Genomic DNA, 19,851 nt, shown 5'->3' with positions numbered 1-19,851 from the left:
GGATTTCCATCAATAAAGCCTGTACTTGCAGGTAACTGAGAGGGCTGAGACAGAGAGGTTTAGAGTGGGGAAGCTGGAAGACCCTTATGGGTCAGACCAATGCACCAGCCCACATGAGAGACCTGAGCTGGGTTAGTTAGCACTGACCACCGCTGACCACCACTCACTGGCTGACATTAAAGCTAGGGCCGGGGGCCCACCTGGCAGGACTAGATATAGTACCCGCCAGAGAGAGTCAGAACAGGGGGTGGGTAATGTTAGGCTGGACCATGACAATAACCAGCACATGAAAAAACTAGCTACAGGGGCAGATTCTGTGGGGGATATGTGGGTCCACCCCTGTGGAACTGCAATTTCTGCTGGTTTGCTTAATAGCTGGGAGTAGTAATAGGCTTAGCTAGGCATGACCATGAGACCCTCTGACACTCATGGGTGCTGGAGCAGGGAAGAGGCTGGGCTGGTCCAGGCTGCAGCACCCACAAGTACATCGAAGAATAGGGTGTGGGGCAGGCCAGGTCACAACATCCACCAGCTCATGCAAAGGCCAGACTACAGTCAGGCCTTAGCACCGGCTGGCATATGTGACATCTGGGTCTTGGAGTGTGCCTGATGCAGGAACATGGGAAACTCCCCTGATGGACTGTAAACTGCCACTGGTGAGCATGTGATTCAGGCCTAGGTGTTGGTCAGGCTGGGCAAGTGTTGGCAAATATGTGGGTTGATTCTGGAGAGGGGCAGACCGGGCAGGGCTGGGTCAACATTAGGCAACTGACATATGCAGAAGACAGGCTGGAGTGTGGGTCATGCCAGTAGGGTATCACACCTACTGGTTTGCATGAGCCAGGGATGGGAGAAGACTGGGCAGGGCTAGGCTGCAACACCTGTCAGCGAGAGTTGGGACTGGGGAAAGGCAGAGTCAGCATTTGACTGCAAAGGCCAAGCCGGGAGACGGGCTCTGCAGAGCTGGGTCAAAGCATCACTGGCATGCACAAGATCTGTGGCTGGGAACAGGCCTGGTTGGAGAGCGATGGGGATGCCTGGCTGGGTTGTAGCTCCCACTGGTGAGTGCAAAAGCTGGAAATGAGGGCAGTGATATAGACTGGACATAAGTGCTGTGTCCCTCAGCGTGGGTGTGGACCGGATCTGGGGTGTGCCAGATTGGGCTGGACTCTAGTACCCACTGGTGCTCATGAGAGCCAAGGTAGGTGTAGGTGTAGGACTGGCTGGGCTAGGTCTTGGTGCCCACTGAACCACGCGAGAGCTGTGTCTGGGTGTGGACCAGGTGTGGCTGGACTGTAGCACCCAACAGTAAGAACCAGAATGTGTGTGAGCTGGTTGGGCAAGGTCATTGTTCCTGCCAGGATAAGAGGTGGACTAAGTCAGTCTGGGTCAAAAAACCATTGGTGTCTGCGAGATGCTACTGAGATGAGACTTGGTTGAGGAGCTTGGGAAACTTCTCTGTCAGGTCACAGTCCTTGTAGGTGAGCTCAAGACCTAAGGCTGGGAATGGCCCAAACCAGGCCAGTTTACAGCATCCGGCATATGTGGGGCTCAAGTTTGGGGTCAGGCCTGGCTGAGCTAGTTCATAATACCCACTGGCAGATGTGAGAACCAGAACAGGGCACAGGATAGGCTGGGTCAGGCCACAACACCAGCCAGTTCACATTAGGGCTGGGGCTAGGGGCTGGCTGGGCTGGGCTGGGCTAGGTCACAGCACCCACTAGCATAAGCTCGAACTGGGAGTCGGCTGGACTGAGCCAGGCTACAGCACCTGCTGGCAAACGCCAAAGTAAGGCAGGCCATGCCAGACTGGGCCTCAATATCCACCAGCATACCTGAGACAAGATGGGGGGTGTATGTGTGCAAGCCTTGTAGTGGGGCTGTGGGGGACAGTCCTGTTGGGCCACTGTTCCCACTGGAGGTCCTGTGAACTGGCAGCAAGGGTAGACCAGGCCAGGCAGGGCTACAACACCTGTTGGCCTGCACATGAACTGGGTTAGAGGGAGAGCCATGCTGGGCTAACCGACTGTATCCACTGGTGCATGCATGAGTAGAACAGGCTGGTTGGGCTTTGCTCCAGCATCAGCTCTCAAGTTCTGGGACTGGATCAAATCCTGTGAAGCTGGACTACAGAACCACCTCTAAAGTACAAGATCCAGGACTGGGAATGGACCTAGCAGGGAAACTATGAGAACCTCTCTGATGGGCTGCAGCTCCCACTGGTGAACATGAGAATCAGGGTTGGGGATGGGCCTGGTTAGAAAGGCAGTGGCACCCGCTGGCATGAATATAGACTGGATAGTGGGGTTGGTTGGGTTGAGCTAGGCTTCAAAGCCCATTGATATATATGAGAGCTGAATGGGATGTGGAACAGACTGAATGGGATGTGTTTACCAGTCTGTTCCACATTCTGGCAAACACAGGAACCAGGGCTGGAAGTAAGCCTTGTGGGGTTGTTGGTTGTTTTGGTCACTCCAACTAGGCTGCTGTTCCCACTGGTGTATGTGATGGCTGAGTATCTGGTGGGATAGGTTGGGCTGGGTCGCAACATCCATGGGTTTATGTAAGACAGGGCTGGAGACAAAACTGACCCAGTAATTGCAACTAGCAGTGTATTTGTAGGCTGATATGGGTAATGGACAGAGCTGGACCCTGTACTGACAAGCATACACAAGTGTCAGGTCTGGGATCATTTCAGCCAAGGTTTATTTGGCTGGAGAGGTTTTTGGTTTAATCTTGACTCTATTTCCATTTCATGCCTTCCTTGGGAGTTTCACATGGCTCCTTCTGGGTGTCTGGTGTTAAAGAGACAAGCTACTTTGGAAATGAATCATCACAAACACATTTGAGTATTTTACAACGGGCAGTTTCTCAATTCTGCACCCACACCAAGTCAAAATTATTTACTGAGTGACTTAGACAAAGGCCAGAAATACATATCAGGTCCAGCATGATGGCTCAGTGGCTAAATCCTCACTTTGCAGGTGCTAGGATCCTAAATGGGTGCCCTGGCTGCTCCACTTCCCTCTAACTCCCTGCTTGTGGCCTGGGAAAGCAGTCGAGGATGGCCCAAAGCCATGGGACCCTGCACCTACATGGGAGACTCAGACTCAGAGGTTCTTGGCTCTTGGCTTCAAATCAACACAGCTCCAGCTATTGCTGGAAGATCTTTGTCTCTCTTGCTCTGTTAATCTGACTTTCCAATAAAAACAAATAAATCTTTCTCTCTCTCTCTAGATATATATGTATATATATGGATATCCATATATTTATATCTATATAGATGTAAACTGCCAGGGACATGCATAGGTAAGTCTGGGTACCAATGTTTGCCCTCCAACCCCAAAATAGCCACAGCTTTAACTTCATCACTGCATAATCACTAGCATTTCTAACCTAGAATATTTACTTCGTGTCTATTAAAAGCATGCTTAAGATTGGGGCCCGGCAGCATGGCCTAGCGGCTAAAGTCCTCACCTTGAACGTGCCAGGATCCCATATGGGCGCTGGTTCTAATCCTGGCAGCTCCACTTCCCATTCAGCTCCCTGCTTGTGGCCAGGGAAAGCAGTCGAGGATGGCCCAAAGCCTTGGGACCCTGTACTCACGTGGGAGACGCGGAAGAAGTTCCTGGATCCTGGTTTCGGATCGGCATAGGATCGGCCATTGCACTCACTTGGGGAGTGAATTATTGGATGTAAGATCTTCTCTGTCTCTCCTCCTCTCTGTATATCTGACTTTCCAATAAATAAATAAATCTTAAAAAAAAAAACAACAGCATGCTTAAGATTGAAACAATTTGTGTTCACCATCACCTATATGAGCAAGGATCCTGAGATCTTCAAGAGGAAAAGCCTTAAATCTATACTTTCCTAGCAACCTACTTAGGCAGTAATGTCATCTGTACTTGGTTCATTACCTTTCCCACCTCAAAGCAAAATCCTTCCTGTTAGTTTTCTTATCTTAAAAGAGCAACATTTTTTTTTTCTTAGAAGAGACTCCAACAACATTCTCAGAAACAGAAAAGAAGACACAAAAGGTCTTCTGGAATCGCAAGAAACCATGAGTAGCCAAAGCTATTCTGAAGAATAAAAATCAAGCTGCAGGAATCACAATTCCAGTCTTCAAGACATACTACTGAGCAGTGATCCTCAAAACAGCTTGGTACTGGTACAGAAACAGAGAAGATTAATGCAACAGAACAGAAACACCAAAAGGGAGCCCACACTGTATGTAGCCAACTAGTCTTTGGCAGGAAAACAAAACAATCCAGGGAAAAAGCCTGGTCTATTCAACAGATGCTGTTGGAACAACTGGATAGCAGCTTGCAGAATTAAGAAGCAAGACTCGCACGTGCCACATGATACAAAAATCAGCACTAAATAGTTCAAGGACCTAAACTTGCACCTAGAAACCATCAAACTATTAAAGGAAAACATAAGAAGCACTCTCCAGAAATAACAATTAACACAATGGGAGAAAATTTGTTCACACTATACAGGTGTTAGGGAACTAATATCCAGGATTTACAAAGAGCTTCAGAAACTCAGGGGCAGTCAAACAAAACAAAACAAAACAAAAACGCTGTTTAAAAAATGGGCAAAGGAAATGAACAGACATTTCTCAAAAGAACAGATTCAAATGGATAACAGAGATACGAAAAGATGCTCAGACTCCCTAGCTGTCAGGGAGATACAAAGGAAAACCATGTTGAGGTACCACCTAACTCCAGTGAGATTGGCCTACATTCAGAACTCAACTAACAACACCTGCTGGTGTGGATGTGGGGAGAAAGGCACCCTCCTTCACTGCTGGTGGTAGGGCAGGCTAATAACCACTATGGAAATCAGTATGGAGAGTGCTTAGGGAATTGCAAATAAACCTGCCACATACCCAGCTATCCCACTCCTAGGGATATACCCAAAGGAAATGAAAATTGCATATGAGAAGGGGATCTGTAATCCTATATTTACAGTGACACAATCTACAACAGCAAAGACATGGAAACAACCCAGATGCTCATCCAGGTAGGAGTGGTTAAGGAAACTGGTACATCTATTCCATGGAATGTTACTCAGCCATTAAAAAGAATGAAATTATACCATTTGCAACTAGATTGTCCCAAAACAGTGAAATAAGTCAATGCCAAAAGGACAAATACCATATATGTTCTCTCTGTTATAAGGAAACCATCATGCAAATTTTAAGTTAAATAACCCTTTCCATACTATTTCTCTCTTTGGCTGCAGCCCGTGCGTTTTGATGTTTTTTATTTCATTTTTATTTCTTCAAAACACTTTCTCTTGTCGAATTCAACGTTGGCTCATGGATCACATGGTGGCATCATTTTACCCAAGGGTAAATGTGTTTTCTTTCCATCACTCGTGTTGGTTATTCAGTGGCACGTTTTTTCTACTCCATGGTGTAACTTGTTGTTCTAATTCATACTGATTGTTGACCTTATTTCATGGCTTCTCATTTAAGGGAATGTATAGTGATGGAGTAATAGAGACTCCCATACTTAGATGTGGAGATACAATGCAATATGCACCCCTGCTTCCAAATCAAACATGGCCGCCATCCTGCAGTGACACACTAAAATGACCAGGAATCTCAAGGGCCTGGAAAAACAGGAACCGCCACTGCAACCGGCACACACGTACCAAATGAAACATACCAACACACAAACGAACGAGCGAACAAAAAGGGAGAGACGAACGAAAAGCAGGCAAAAAGAGGGAAGGTGAACGCAAAAGGTTTATTGCCGAAAGCGGGCTGCTTATATACAGTTCTCCACCAATCACTTCTCCCTGTGGGTATACTGGGTGCTACCTGATAGCATAATCGCAGTGGGGGCATTAGCCTATCCTTGTGACTTCCTGTTTACCTACTGGCGGGACAAATGAAACTGTTGGATGTTTACACAATGGATGCTGGACTGTCTGACATTGTCTCTCTCAGCAATGTTGGGGTATGCTAAAATAACTGACTGCTGGAATTATGACTCATTATGAAAGACTATACTATTGTAACAGCATGGGGAAAATCAGCTGGGGTGGTGAGACTTAGGGGGAGGGTGGAGAATCCCAAACTCCACAGAATTAATAAAGTGTGAAATAAAAAGAAAAAAAAAAAAGCACCAACTACTTTTTTGTAAACTAATCTGACAGTATCTTGGAATATTTTTTTATTTGCAAATGCATTTGATTCTAAAGGAAGGCATAGAAGAGCTCCTTGCTGTGCCTGTCACTCACCCAAAACTAACTTGGCAAAGTGACATTTATGTGCTCATATAAGTTAACAATGTGTAAAGCATAATGATAGAGAAGCTAATATTGGCAAACACATGATCTTCAGGCATTTATTAGGCAGTATTAATGATGTATGTCATTTTATCACTATCCAAAATGAAGCTGTGACAACCATTTAAGGGCAAGAAGTATGTATTCAAAGATACAAAGAGGATCACTAGACAGAATCAAAGGAAAATAAGTGGCAATACTGCACCAATGCAAGACAAAATATTCTTTATTGACAGTAAATGCACAGAGTGCTGTAGGTAGGTAAGGCATGCTACTAGGATTCTGCATATAATCAAAGACCAGCATGGAAATGAATGGGAATGGATGCTGTTTCTTAATCCTTAAAGTTTGAGTCCACTGTGAACACTGGAAACATTGTCCACTTACTTCAACATATTATACTTACTTCAACAGAAACCCATGCCTCTCTTGAGATTCCAAAGGCAAATAAAAACTTAACTATACTCAGGGGTCACTCCTCATTATCAAAGATTTCACTGACTCAACTGAGGCCAAGCTTCCCTTGGAGACAAAGACCTAGAATTCAGCATGTAAACATCCATTCATTTCTTTAACAATAAGCCAATTTTACTGTCAATTATTCTACCAAAATCAAATACTAGAAAATCTAGACTTAGGATACAAAGAAAAGTTTGCATTTTAACATTCTGTGATGTCATAAATTTGAGGCTAAAACGATCCCTTTCTAATTGAGGGTAACAAACAGAGTTCCAATTTCAATAGCTGAGCTTCACAGGGAGGGCCTGAAAAAAATAATGCTAATCAGAGCTTTATTCCTTTGATGAAACTATCAGGCTCCAGACTTGTCATAATCGGCGCACAACCGAGGAGGAAGGGCTGACATGCTCTGTAAAGCCCCACTAGTAGATAAGACGCTCCATTTCCCCTCCTTTTCAAACAGATTTAGATTAAGTGTTTTCTGCATGAACGCACACTAACTTCTGTTCCACTGTTTTCTAAATGCAGTACTGTGGGTCTAACAGTGTGCTTTCATTTCAACACAGAATATGCACAGCCTCTTTAGCCTGAGATAAAAACAAATACTATGAAAACTATTTATCAAATACCCTGCTATTAGGTATTTTTAAAAGCAACACAAGACCAAAAATATCCAACTATTTCTTTATTTATATTACTATGCTTAAGTTACATGGAAAAAAAAGGCAACCAAGTAGTTCTACGCCATCAACACCAGTTACGTGGTGACACGTCACAAGGGACAGCCAAGACTGACAGGGAAGAATGGGCCACGGTTCATCTCCAACAAGAATATGGCACACGGCCAGCACAAGCCATGCTAACACTGAGCCTTTAGCGTTGGGCACAGATTCGGATCTCTTCTCTGAAGCTAGCAAATCAAATGACTTCTTACAGAAAAATGTTTTAACATGAAGCCCAAATAAGTTTAAAAACCATGCTCTTGACATTTTCCTCCCAAATTTTTACATAAAACACTTCCTCACTCTCGAACAGTCCAGAATTTTTTTCCTCACACAGCCCACCTTGTAGTTGCAGACTCTTTTGCCTCAAGATGTAAACACAGGGAAAAATAACGGGGTCTGCATAACATTCTCTCTACACACTGCTATTGGATGGAAAATGCAAAATTAAAAAAAAAAGAAACAAAGAAAGGTTCCATCTTAGATTCTCACAACTTCTTGTTCTGCAGTTCATGAATCCGACTCTGATGCTCAGGTGACAGTGTATGTAAGTAGATTTTTGTTTTCAGTGAAGGAGACCTGGGAGAAGATGAATGGGTCTCTCTTTCTTCAAGAGTTATCAGACGGTACATGCTCCTCAAAACCCTCACTCTCTCGAACTAGTGCTCGTTCCAGGATCACGCGGCCTTCCTTGTAGCGCTGGCTGTCTTCAGTGGCAAACTCATAGATCCATCCCAGCTTGCTATTGCAGTTCTTGCAGCTCACATCTCGAACCATGTGACGGCCAGTGAGCATGACCCGGTCCTGAACTTCACTGTACTGCAGGTTAACCACCTAAGAAGCCAGTAAAAAGAAAATTGCAAAGGTACATATTACTTATCAAATAAGTACATAATAATATAATTAGTACAGTAGCAATTTTAGCAACAGAAATTAACTTTAGTCAAACTTACAATACCTTGCCTTAGAACCATCTTTTGAAACTACTCGGATAAGTAAACATCTGGAACTCACACTGCAGTGGACATTAAATGCAAGCATGCATTATTAAACTAGCCCAAGTTGCACTATTATAATTATCCTTCTATATTGTAGTGAAGAGTCCTGGAATTTGAGTCACAAACTGTACATTTGGATCCAGCCATTACCACCACTATTCAGTAATGAGCACAGTAAGGTAAATAATGTGAAAACTCCTAGCACACTACAGAATATGTCCAACGATGGGTATGTTTGCTTCTGAAATACATTCTATATACACACATGCTGGGACGCAGCTTACTACAAGACTGCACTGCAATGCAGTTTTTAAGCTTAAAAGACAATGAAAACAATGAAGTGGGTTCTAAAACAATCTGTGAAGAATTTCTGTTAATTATGAATACCCAACAATCCCTACACTTTCGTGTAAAGAGTCACAGGAGTGTTTCTGGCTTTGAAGGTTGGATAGTCTTATTGCAACTATCTCACTCCGATGTTACAGCACAGTCAATAACAAGCAAAGCACATGCATGGCCATGTTCCATCACATTTCATTGACAAGCATTTGGTTCGATGTAATAGACCAGGCTCCTGTTCTATACCTAAGCAGAGGTCAAGAGGAACAGATCACCTACAGGAAAACTAAACCTACCTCGTCAGGCTAGGCCTGTCCTTACACCTGAAAGTAGAAATTTAACTTGGCCAGTTCACATCAGGCTCCAGGAGGCAGAATCACATCAGTTAATTTCAACTGGAATACAAGTACACTTGCAAATCAGGAAACCCTTATGAAATCCACATAATAAGTCAAATCATAAGCAGAGATGGTGAACATGAATTAGAGAAAAGGTTAATCAGATGATCTTTTATGAACTTTTATTGGCTATCCGTAAGAGTTCACACCTCTCCCTCTCCATGGATAAACGAAGCAATGTGCGAGGGGAGGAGGTGGATGTCTTGGCTCCTTCTGGGCCTGTGCTCAAGTTTCTGCCAAATTCTCACACACTGTACATTTCCTGATGCCACAGAGACCGCCCTTATCACATTCTTTACACCTCAAGGTCAATAATCATGCTCTAGTTAATAGCTCTCTGGAGTCTGCTCAAAAACAAACTATTGGGCAGTTATTTGTAAAGATTTCAGTTCTACACTCTTCCTGGTCTCCAAGCTCTGATGCTGTTGTCAACTGAATCCACACAGGAATGAAAACGGTTTATTTTACTAACCTTGTTAAAGAGAAACGCTCTGCCAGTGGCGCCTGTGAACCGAGTGGAGATGAGTTCTGAGCGGTTGGTCAGGATCGTGTCACAGTTTGCACAGGAAAACAGACGGGTACCACCAATGTGATCAAGGAAAATTCTGCCCATTTTGATAGCTGAAGCTCTAAACACCTAGGAACAAATGGAAAGAATAAGAAAACTGGGGGACCTTAGGGGAACTACTTATAATCTGCTTTGTCAGACCTGATGTGAAAAGAGCTGACTCTGAACTAAAGGATCCAAAGTTCACTTGCTGAATAAACAAGCAGGTCCAAGCTAGGAGCACTTTAGAGGCAGCTGTTCAAGTGAGCAGACATGTCTGGGCAAGGCCAAGGAAGCACATCACCTCTCTTTTGGCGTTTTTAAAATGAGAGTAGAAAATCAGTTAAGAAATCATATGATTGAAAACACTGCCAGAGAAGTGAAAACAAAGCTGTATCACACACAGTGAGTAAAGATTCCGAACACCTGTATTTCTAGAGAAGGCCTGTGGGGTATGAGTGGGATACAAGGGCACAGCAGAGGGAGCATGGGGAAGCCAAGAGGGTCGCTGTGATTGGGGAGCATGGCCTGAGTGGGTCTATGGTCCATGGCCACACCTGCGCTAGACGGGCTGATGGCCCTACCTTGACTCATTCCAATGTCGAAGGCAGCACTGTGCTAGGTACTTTAAAATCTTCAGAAATCTGTAAAATTGCTAACAACTCCACTTTGTAGATCACCCAGAGTCATCTAAAAAGGTTATTAATTTGTCAGAAGTTAAGTACAAAATCAGAAGGAATGCAGTTACTCAACTCAAGGTTAAGCACTTTCACCCACTGCCTTCTCCATGAAGAGGGTACCAAATAGTGGGGCAAAAAGCTACAGCAATAGGACTGCTTAAACACTGAAAAAAAAAAAAAAAAGAGCTCTGGAACGAACTTTTCAAACTAAGAAGGGAGCAATTAACTATTTTCAAGTTGAGAGTTAATACTGGCAACTTCTTAAATTCCCTATACTTTATTTCCCTGGAGAGTATTTTTAAAGATCAGGCATATTTTAAGAACACACCACAACCTTCATTTTAAAAAGTCCTAACAGTTAAAGTGCCACTTGTAATGCCTGCATCTCCTATTGAAGTGCCTTGGGTTCAAGTCCCGACTCTGCCCCTAAATTACTGTGTAGTGCTAACGCATGCACTAGGAGGCAGCAGGTAGTTGGTTTTCTGCCACACGTGCGGGAAACCTGCACTGAGTTCCAGGTTCCCAGTTTTAACACGGCCCAGCTTGGACCCTGTGAGCATCTGGAAAATGAGCCTGTAGACAGGGGCTGTGTTTCTGTATCTCTGCCTCTCAAATAACTAAATAATAGTAATAAAAATTTAAAGGTCTTATTCCTCAGTACAGTTATCAGCTCCTGTGTTTTAAGTATTTAAGAATGGAGCCCAGTGTGTTAGCCTAGTGGCTAGGTCCTCACTTTGCATGCGCCAGATCCCATATGGGCACCGGTTCTAATCCCTGTGGCCCTGTTTCCCATCCAGCTCCCTGCCTGTGGCCTGGGAAAGCAGTCGAGGACAGCCCAAGCCTTGGGACACTGCACCCATGTGGGAGACCCAGAAGAGGCTCTGGGCTCCTGGCTTTGGTTTGGCTCAGCTCTGGCCATGGTGGACACTTGGGGAGTGAATCAGCAAACAGAAGATCTTCCTCTCTGTTTCTCTTTCTGTTTATCTGACTTTCCAATAAAAATAAATACATCTTTTTTAAAAAGTAAATTATTTAAGGATACAGTTTAAAAATAAGATTTTTGTTTATTTGAAAGGCAGAGTTACAGAGAAGGGGAAATAGATCTTCCATTCACTGGTTCACTCCTCAAATGGCCGCAATGGTCAGGTCTGGGCCAAGCAAAAGCTAAGAGCTTCTTCTGGGTCTCCCATGTGGGTATTAGGGCCCAAGCACTTGGGCCATCTTCTGTTGCCTCTGCAGGTGCATCAGCAGGGAGGTGCATCAAAGCAGAACAGCTGGGACTCAAGCCAGCACTCATAGGCTAAGTTGGTGCTGCAGACAGCAGCTTAACCTGCAAGTGTCAGCACCAGCCCCCAAAATATACATCTTTAAATGATATGCAGAGTCAATATAGCTGCCTCTAGGAAAAAAGGAAAAAATTCCAGAATGTAGACTCCACTTTCATCCTCATTTGGGAAAAATTTCATTAGAAATCAAAAAGAAAACTCCATTCCTTCTTTAGATCTACAAACTTTCTGAAGCCATTAAGTAGGCAGCCCAAAAATTATCAGAAATGCCATTTACAGAAAGGTGATTCCCTAAATACATTATGTGAAAACTTAAGAAACCTAAATAATAATTAATACAATTACAACCTGCTACTAACACATGGAAAAATCAGAGCATTAACAAGAACAGAAACAAATCACAACTAAATGGATACCAACATTATGGTACAGTGGACTAAGCTGCAGTGTGTGCCACCGTCAGTCCATAAGAGTGCCAGTTCAGATCCCAGCTGTTCTGTTCCAGCTCCGTCTTCATGTCTCTGGAGAAGCAGCTGAAGACAGCCTACACGTTGGAATTCTGCCACCCACCTGGACCTGGCTGAAATTCCTGCTTCCTGGCTTCTGCTCGGCCCAGCCTTGGTCCTTACTGGGGAGAGCCAGAAAATGGAAGACTTCCCTTTCTCCTTCCTTCTCCCTAACTCTGCCTTTCAAATAACATACACATATTTAAAAAATACGTAAAAAGGATAAAAACCTAAGGGATGACATTCAACTTTTCCATAAACTTCTGCAAAAGGAACACAAAGGACAATACTTAATGTCTAGCTAGCTTTTCAGCCTTCAAGATTATAGCATTATTTTCCCTAGATGTATAAGATAATAATTGCACACGTAAGTCAGAGGTTGTAAATTTCAGGCTGGCATGCTGCATTCATTTAGTGGCCTAAAGACTACATCAATGAAAGACAAAATCGTTCCTTCAAAAATATGTACAGACATGTTGGGGTCCCACAGTTTTTATTCTCAATAAAATCAGGTGTATTATCAGTATTATCATAATTTTAGGGGGAAAATCATACCCTGAAATTCTAACCATGGCAATATCTGACAACATAAACAGTCTGACAAGTGACTACAGTTGAGCTGCACCCTGTTCCCCAAGTCATTTCATTTTCACTCAGTCTGCTTCACACAATCACTTCACCTGCTTCGTCCTTTCACCAACATTTGAATTAGTGACTCTCAACATACACAACAAAGCACTCGATGAATCAGTGAGGGGGTGGTCCCGGTCATGTGTCTTCATGCTCTTCACTCACTGAAGGGATCGACAATGAGGTTTTACAAGCTGAGGCCCAGTCCTCAGTCTCAGTTTGCTAGAAGACTCACATTTGTGCAGGCAGCCTCCAGCTAGGGCTTATTTTAAAGTCAAATTTCCTGTAAACTTTTAAATAAAAATATCCATATTGTAATTTTTTTAGCTGGATGCTTGTGATGTGGGCATGGCTGATACAGCGCCATCATGAAGCATGTACTAAAACTTCAAAATGAACTCTATATCTTCTGCCTACATCGTTCTATCTTAGGCTCAAAATTACAGCGTAGGTGTGACCATCTGGTACTGAGCGTAAACAGATTTATCATGCCTTCTTTTCCCTTTTCCAGTGTATCTTTTACTCCTTATCCAAGATTTTTTAAAATGAGATTCAATTATATGACTCATTACCAAGACCAAAAATATCCTATCAGAATTTTATGGTGCACCATTCCTAGCTTTGGTTGCCATTTCTAGAGTACTATACATGTATGCAAGCTGTAAAATGTAGTTTTTCCTTCCTAAAAACAAACAACCATGAAATTTAACAGAAGTAAACAAAGACATCATTTGCCAATGGTCTGGAGATGGTAGAAAACTTGCACCAGGTCCTCAGGTTGCAGGCGCTAAGTACAAGTTTTGCAGGGCTGGAAATGCAGCCCAGCGCTGGCTCGGCCTATGCAAACTCTGAAGAGGCTGACAGCAGTGAAAATGTCACAGCCACCATCTAAATGTCTGTGTCCCCTCAAAAACCCACCATCACAACCCAGTCACCAACGTGATAGCATGGTGACTGGGTCACAAAGGCAGAGTCCTATGAATGTAACTGGTATCCTCAATAAAAGTCCCAGAGGGCTGACCTGTCTCTTCCAAGTTGAGACACAGCTAGAAAAAGGCTCTCATCTGCCGGGACCTTGGATTACAGCCTCCAAAACTGTTGCTTATGCCATTCTGCCTATGGTGCTTAGTTACAACAGCCCAAGGCAGTCCCTTCATTATTTAAGAGGAAAAGTCATTAAAAACTAAGATGCAACACTTGAATCAGGCTTCTTCAGATCCTGATAGAACTTTAGTCTCAGCGTCTATACTTGTGTAGGACACTGCAGTCTGTACTTCACACATGACATTTAATTTTGACAATTTCAGAACAGGGATTTATTACCCAACTTTTACAGATGAAGATCGCATGTGATGTTCCAAAAATGGCCAAGCCAGGGTCAGAATTAACCATGCTCCAGTTGTTTTCACTCTACCAAGGGGCTGCGGGGAGCTGCCAGACTCTTTCTCCTCAGGCTTATCAAGAGCCCCTCACACCAACAGTGTTCCTCCTGCATATCCTAACTCAGCTGGTGGCAATTCCAATCCTAATTCTCAACTAGACACCTTGGCAATTTCATAAAAACATAAATGAAAAACTGAGGATGCCTCCAAAATCACTACTAAAAGTCTTTCCCCACACCTGCCCCAGAGTCATCTCTCATCACACCCAGTACACCTGCGCAGTCACGGAGTGTGCATTCACAAGAGTCACATCTGTCGTGAGTTACACAAGACTCCAAAAACACACCTAGAGACGGTTCTTTTCTCACAGAGGAAAATAGCTGATCCTTTTTAAAACAGCCTTATGAAGGGATATCTTATACACAATAAAAGTAACCTACTGTAAGCATACAATAATTTTTAGTAAATTTATAAAATTGTGCTACCAGCCCCACAAATTTTGCTTTAGAATGTTTCCATCATCCTCCCCAAATTCCCACTATCTGGTCTGCAGCCAGTCACTCCTACATCACACTAAGCCACTGCCAAACACCTGTTCATCTTCCTGCTTGATTACTGTCCCCGGCGACACATTTCTGAGCTGCTCATCACTTCCGATCTCCTCCATCACATGTTTCTAAAGCTTCCTAAGCGCAGGCTGCTTTTGCAGGTGCTAACTCTGTTGACTGTGTGATACTTTACTGCGTCCATTCATCTTAAAATGGGTGCTTTTTAAGCCAGGAGCGAGGAGCTTCTTCCAAGTCTCCCACATGGGTGCAGGGTCCCAAGGCCCTGGCCACCCTGTACTGCTTTCTCAGGCCACAAGCAGGGAGCTGGATGGAAGTGGGGCTGTCAGGATTAGAACTGGTGCCCATATGGGATCCCAGCATGTGCAAGGCAAGAACACCAGCCGCTAGGCTATTGCGCCAGGCCCACTAATATTTTCAGTAAAAATTCCCAGATGCTATAAGGCCTCTTAGATACTAGTATTTCAGAATCCCGTGTTGTAAATATGAATAAATATGAAAAATACTGCACTTGTTTTTAGTTGGGAATCTATTCTCAATTATTTAAAACCTGACAGATGAGGGGTCAAGATGAAAACATATGAAATCCATAGATGATTCATAGATATTCTAGCAGTTATTTTCCCATTTCATCATCTTCTAACAAACATGACACTTAGCCACCCAGAGCTTCCGATTTTATCAGGTGACCTGGTGAAGCAACCACATTTAAGGACCTCTGCCTTTCTATGGCATTCTAATTTACAGAATTTATAGAACCTTTCAGAGAAGAAAATATTTTTATTTCAGAAAAATCTTGGAAGACAGTCTACAGGAATTACATTAAAAATTGGACATGATGTACTGTATGACTTTTCTAGTTTCCAGACAGAAACTAGAATTCTCTAGTTTCCAACTCCTTGGGTTCAGAGTTTAGCTCTCTCCCCTGACAGCTTGGTAAATGCTGGGCAAATCACAGTGACATCCGCTTATTAGACACACACATTTCTTTGGCACAGGGAACGCCAAAGAAAGGTTGGTAAAAATCAGACTGCCTTCCTCAACATTTCCAACGACCTCAGCTTCCCTCTATCAAATATGATGAAAGCGAGGCTAAGATACAAAACAATCAATCACCTGGCTCCACCTCTTCTTAACTACAGCACAGTTCCGTACCAGGTGGTGGAAATGATACCCAGAAGCAGATAGCAACTTCTGAAGCACCTCAGATTCTTAGCGTCTCAGTTCTAGATCCTAAAATAGGTACCTACCCTTCCTAATATTAATAATACAGTCTAGTTTCAAATGTGGCATTAGACGAAGGAGTCACCAACTTACCAGATCTAAAAATACCAGGGAGGAAAATGGGTATCAATTTGCATCTCATAGAATATTCTGATAAGAAACCACCACCTTCACAGGCAGATAAAGGAATTTTATCCTTTGTAAAGGAATTATCTTCTCAGGGCATTTCCATGGAGACACAATACACCCTCCCTCTCACCCTCCTCTCTCAGCCAGAACTCCAGTAGACAGGCCCAGGGCGACAGGCTGTAGGGAATCTTCAAGTGCACTAACAAAAGGGTGGCTCCAAAGGAGTTGGGGATGCAGAGACCCAGCACAATCTGTTGAACAATCCATCCCTTCCAGAGGCTTCATTTTGCTCGTGACCAGGTTCTTGGTCTCTTCCCTCTGCACAACCCAGTGCTTTAAACACTGAACATTCAAGGCAAATATAATTTTAGCAACCTTTTTCATAATGCTCTGTGTCCAATTCTATTAGAAACCTACACAGAAAACAGAATTTGATCCATACAACCAATATTACATTTTCTGTACAAGATATTTACCAAGCGAAGGTTTTTGTGACACAAGAAAGCTATACTATGCCCTGGCAACAGCCGCCAGCTTACTCTGCTTCATAAAATGATGTTCTGGTGGTGCAGTCAGGCCACTATTCGAAAGTAATTCCTCAATATGTTTTGTACCCCTTGCTACAAATACTGCCTATTAAATAAATTTTTGTTAAATAATATTGTCCTGTTTTGTTAAATACTTTCTAAGTTCACCATATTTCCACAAGACTGTTTGTTTAGTCATTACTAGTCACCTAATTCAGAGTCACAGTGAGGTGGGGGTCCGAGATGGTAACCTCTCCAAAAACCTCTTTACAAATTCATGATTTTTTGATAATTGTGAGGCAATATCGAAAGCCTCCCAGTGAACAGACAGGAGAATTTAGCTGTCTAGTTTCCTGGTGCAGGTGTCAAGTTCAGGTTTAGCTAGGTTCAGTTCCTACATGACACAGATATTATTACGTAGGACTGCCAGGGGACCTGATGGATTCATAAAGCCATTCAGACACTATAAAACACATGTTTTGTGCATGAATACGCATGACTACCCTTCACATCCCAGATACAGGTAGGACTGGCTCAGGTCTCAGGGACTTTAGAGAGTAATAACAAGCTTAATTTCATTTATTTTGGCCTTATTTCCTTTTATTTTATTCTTTCTAAACATTGAAAAGCCTAAAAGTTGATATCCAACCAGATAACATTTTAGAAAAAGTTATGTAAACATTACCAGCCTTGTTTATAAAAGTTACTGCCAAAATCCCATTTAAGTAGTTACCCTGTGCAGAGTTAACTCAGCACATTTCATGAAGTTGTCTTCCACAAAGAACATGGCCACTGGAGACAAACAGGGACCACAGTCCTCTCAGACTCCAGGCCAGGTGACATGTGCGGTGGTCCACCAAGGAGCGAGCGCACACTCCACTTGGGGTCCACAACAGCGCCAAATCCCTCAAGTTCCCTTTTCCTGCTACTTGTAAATGTTCTAGGCCTCCAACTGACCTCCCAAAGCCCTAATCTGCCCAGTAGTAACACAGTCTCTTCATTTTCTAGGACTAATCTATACCAACTCACACTGCTTGCTACTTCTCTCCTGCTCATCTCCCTGACTTGTTTTTGAATTCTTCTATCACTCATTTCTGAACTAACCTTGTACTGACACTCAAGTTCACTCGACCATGACTGCTGCTGCTGTAGAACAGACACAAAGTGTTTCCTAACTCCCTTCCTACCTAACTCAGCCCACCTACACCCAACAAACCTTTAGGACAACCTGCCAAGGCACTTCGCCCCTCGGGGACAAACAGGAAGCCCGGAAGCACCGCACTCTCTGGTTCCTCTTCCTCCTCAAGCAGTTGCAGCCCTACCTGTGTGCTATGTGGCTGCCACAAGGCAGCTACCTGACAGCCTACGACCCCCGTGGCTACTTCACGAACCAGTCAGCTTATTTTCCAAAAACGCAAGCTTAGCCTGAGGTTACGTCAGGTTTTCCATCTGTCCAGGAGACCTGGAGGAAAACTCCTCGGGTTACCACCAGGACCCTGTAAACAGAAAAAAGTTTACCAATAACTGAGCTATACACCTTGCCAGGTGCCCCTTGAAATGCGGGCAGGGGGACCAGTCGGTGTTAGGATTTTAACAGATTTTTGTAGTATTTCAGCCTCCCACTCCCGAAGGTCGTCCAGCGGAGTAGCAGGAAGGCAACTGCGACGCACACCTGTCCTCCTGTGGGGGCGCACGGGCGACCCCTACGCCGGGAGCACCTGCCCCCTCAGCAGCCACGGGGTGCCCCAGCAGCCGCCGCCGCCACGGCCGTGGGGTGTTTCAGCAGCCTTGGGGTGCCCCAGCAACAGCGGGGTGCTCCAGCAGCAGCAGCCGCCGCGGGGTGCCCCAGCACCCCCCGCCCGGCCAGCTGATGGCGGCCACGTGATGCCCACGGGCCAATCGGGCGCTGCCGGGAGGCCGAGCGCGGCGCAGGGCCTCCTCCGGCACAACAAACACAAGCCGGAACAGCTGGCCGCCGCGACGCCCGGCCCGCCCTGCCCGCCGCCCCCGGGCCGGGTCCGGAGCGCTGCAGGTCGCCCCGCGGCGAGAAAGGGGCAGGCGCGGACCCGTCCGGTGGGCCGTGCGCCTCGGGGGTCCCGGCGTAGGGGCGCGTTTCGGGGCGGGACTCGCCTTGCCGTCCGCCGCAAACAACTCAAAGTGTCCAGTTCCGACTGGAAAATCGGGCGGGTGGGCGCGGCGGCCAGGGGCGGCACGCCAGGCCTCCGCCCTCCCGGCGCGCGCCCCCGACACCGCGGTGGGGGCGGGGTGGGTCTGGGGAGGGGGTCCCGGGCCAAACTGTCCTCGGAGGGGGAGCCCGGGCCTCGCTGCGGGGCAGGGCCTTGCGGGACGGGGGCCGCCCGAGCGCCGCCGGGCTGGCTGGGGGGCTCCGCGCCCAGGGGTCGCGGCTGTTTGCGGCGGTGGCGGCGGGGGCGGGCCGCGCCAGGGCCTCACAAAGGAGAGACAGCGGGGCCGCTCGCCGCCCGGCAGCTCCAGCGCCAGGGCAAGCCGCCGAGGGCCGGGGAGTCGGGGTGGTCGCGCCGAGACCCCCGGGAGAAGCCCGCAGCCTAACAGGCACTTCCTGGCTGGGCCCCCGACCCGGGGCCGGGCCCCGAGCGCTTCGAAGCCGTCCGACCCGCAGGGTTCCTCAGGACCCAGGGCACCTCCCTCCTCACCCCCGAGGCCCAGCCCCTGCCGCGGTGCTCACCCGGAGCGGCGAGGAGGTTCCGCGGCTGCCAGCGTCTCTCGGCTCCTCAGCTGAGAAGAAGCCCCTCGGCCACCCGAATCTCCAGGTTTAGTCAGGCCCCGGCCTTGGCCCCGCCTCTCCCTGGTCGGGCCTCAGCGTCAATCACCCAGCTTAGCCCCGCCCTCCTCACAGTCGGCTCTCCCGGTTGGACCAGAACGCCCTTCATGTCCAGGCCCCGCCCCTCGCCCTGGCACCCTGCCCCGGCCGCTGGGCCCCGCCCCTCCCTCGGCTCACCCTCCCCCACTCCCGGCCCGGGGCAGGCTGACTGCGGCTCGCCCGCCCCTGAGCCTGCGCACGGGCTTCTTACAGCCAATCAGAGAGGCGAACTCTGCCCCCTCTCCCGCGACAGCCAATGAGGTGAGATTTAGGATCCACTCCCCTCCTCCCAGCTGAGAGCACACAACACAGCATCCAC

At 46.0% G+C, this 19,851-nt stretch overlaps 1 protein-coding gene across 6 annotated transcripts; it reads right to left on the bottom strand.

The window, feature by feature from the left end:
- Positions 1-6,508: 6,508 nt before the first annotated feature.
- YPEL5 (yippee like 5) lies at positions 6,509-19,508 on the bottom strand. 6 transcript variants are annotated; one of them, XM_040993015.1, is made up of 4 exons: positions 19,398-19,457; positions 18,016-18,189; positions 9,689-9,853; positions 6,509-8,315 (listed from the first exon to the last, which is right to left on the bottom strand). In XM_040993015.1, exons 3-4 carry the CDS (start codon positions 9,827-9,829, stop codon positions 8,091-8,093), a joined length of 366 nt encoding a protein of 121 aa, XP_040848949.1. In that variant the 5' UTR covers positions 9,830-9,853; positions 18,016-18,189; positions 19,398-19,457; the 3' UTR covers positions 6,509-8,090. The 6 variants fall into 6 exon arrangements, with proteins under 6 accessions (XP_040848949.1, XP_040848950.1, XP_040848948.1 ...); XM_040993016.1 differs by having other exon boundaries at positions 18,085-18,189; XM_040993014.1 differs by lacking the exon at positions 18,016-18,189 and having other exon boundaries at positions 19,398-19,508.
- Positions 19,509-19,851: the final 343 nt, after the last annotated feature.

The sequence above is a fragment of the Ochotona curzoniae genome, unplaced genomic scaffold, assembly GCF_017591425.1.
Source record: "Ochotona curzoniae isolate NIBS_2020 unplaced genomic scaffold, NIBS_Ocur_1.0 contig_883, whole genome shotgun sequence".
In the NCBI taxonomy this organism is placed as follows: domain Eukaryota; kingdom Metazoa; phylum Chordata; class Mammalia; order Lagomorpha; family Ochotonidae; genus Ochotona; species Ochotona curzoniae.
The sequence above is the reverse complement of the archived record's forward strand: the minus strand, read 5'-3'. Positions and strand labels throughout refer to the sequence as shown.

What these genes read in the sequence shown, in the direction of transcription:
- YPEL5 (XM_040993013.1), bottom strand. Translation starts at nt 13,007, where the DNA reads ATGACCGGGACCACCCCCTCACTGATTCATCGAGTGCTTTGTTGT. An exon ending in TTCATCGAGTGCTTTGTTGT is followed by an intron (nt 9,854 to 12,962) that starts GTATGTTGAGAG and finishes ATTTGTTCCTAG; the next exon opens with GTGTTTAGAGCTTCAGCTAT. An exon ending in GAGCGTTTCTCTTTAACAAG is followed by an intron (nt 8,316 to 9,688) that starts GTTAGTAAAATA and finishes CTGGCTTCTTAG; the next exon opens with GTGGTTAACCTGCAGTACAG.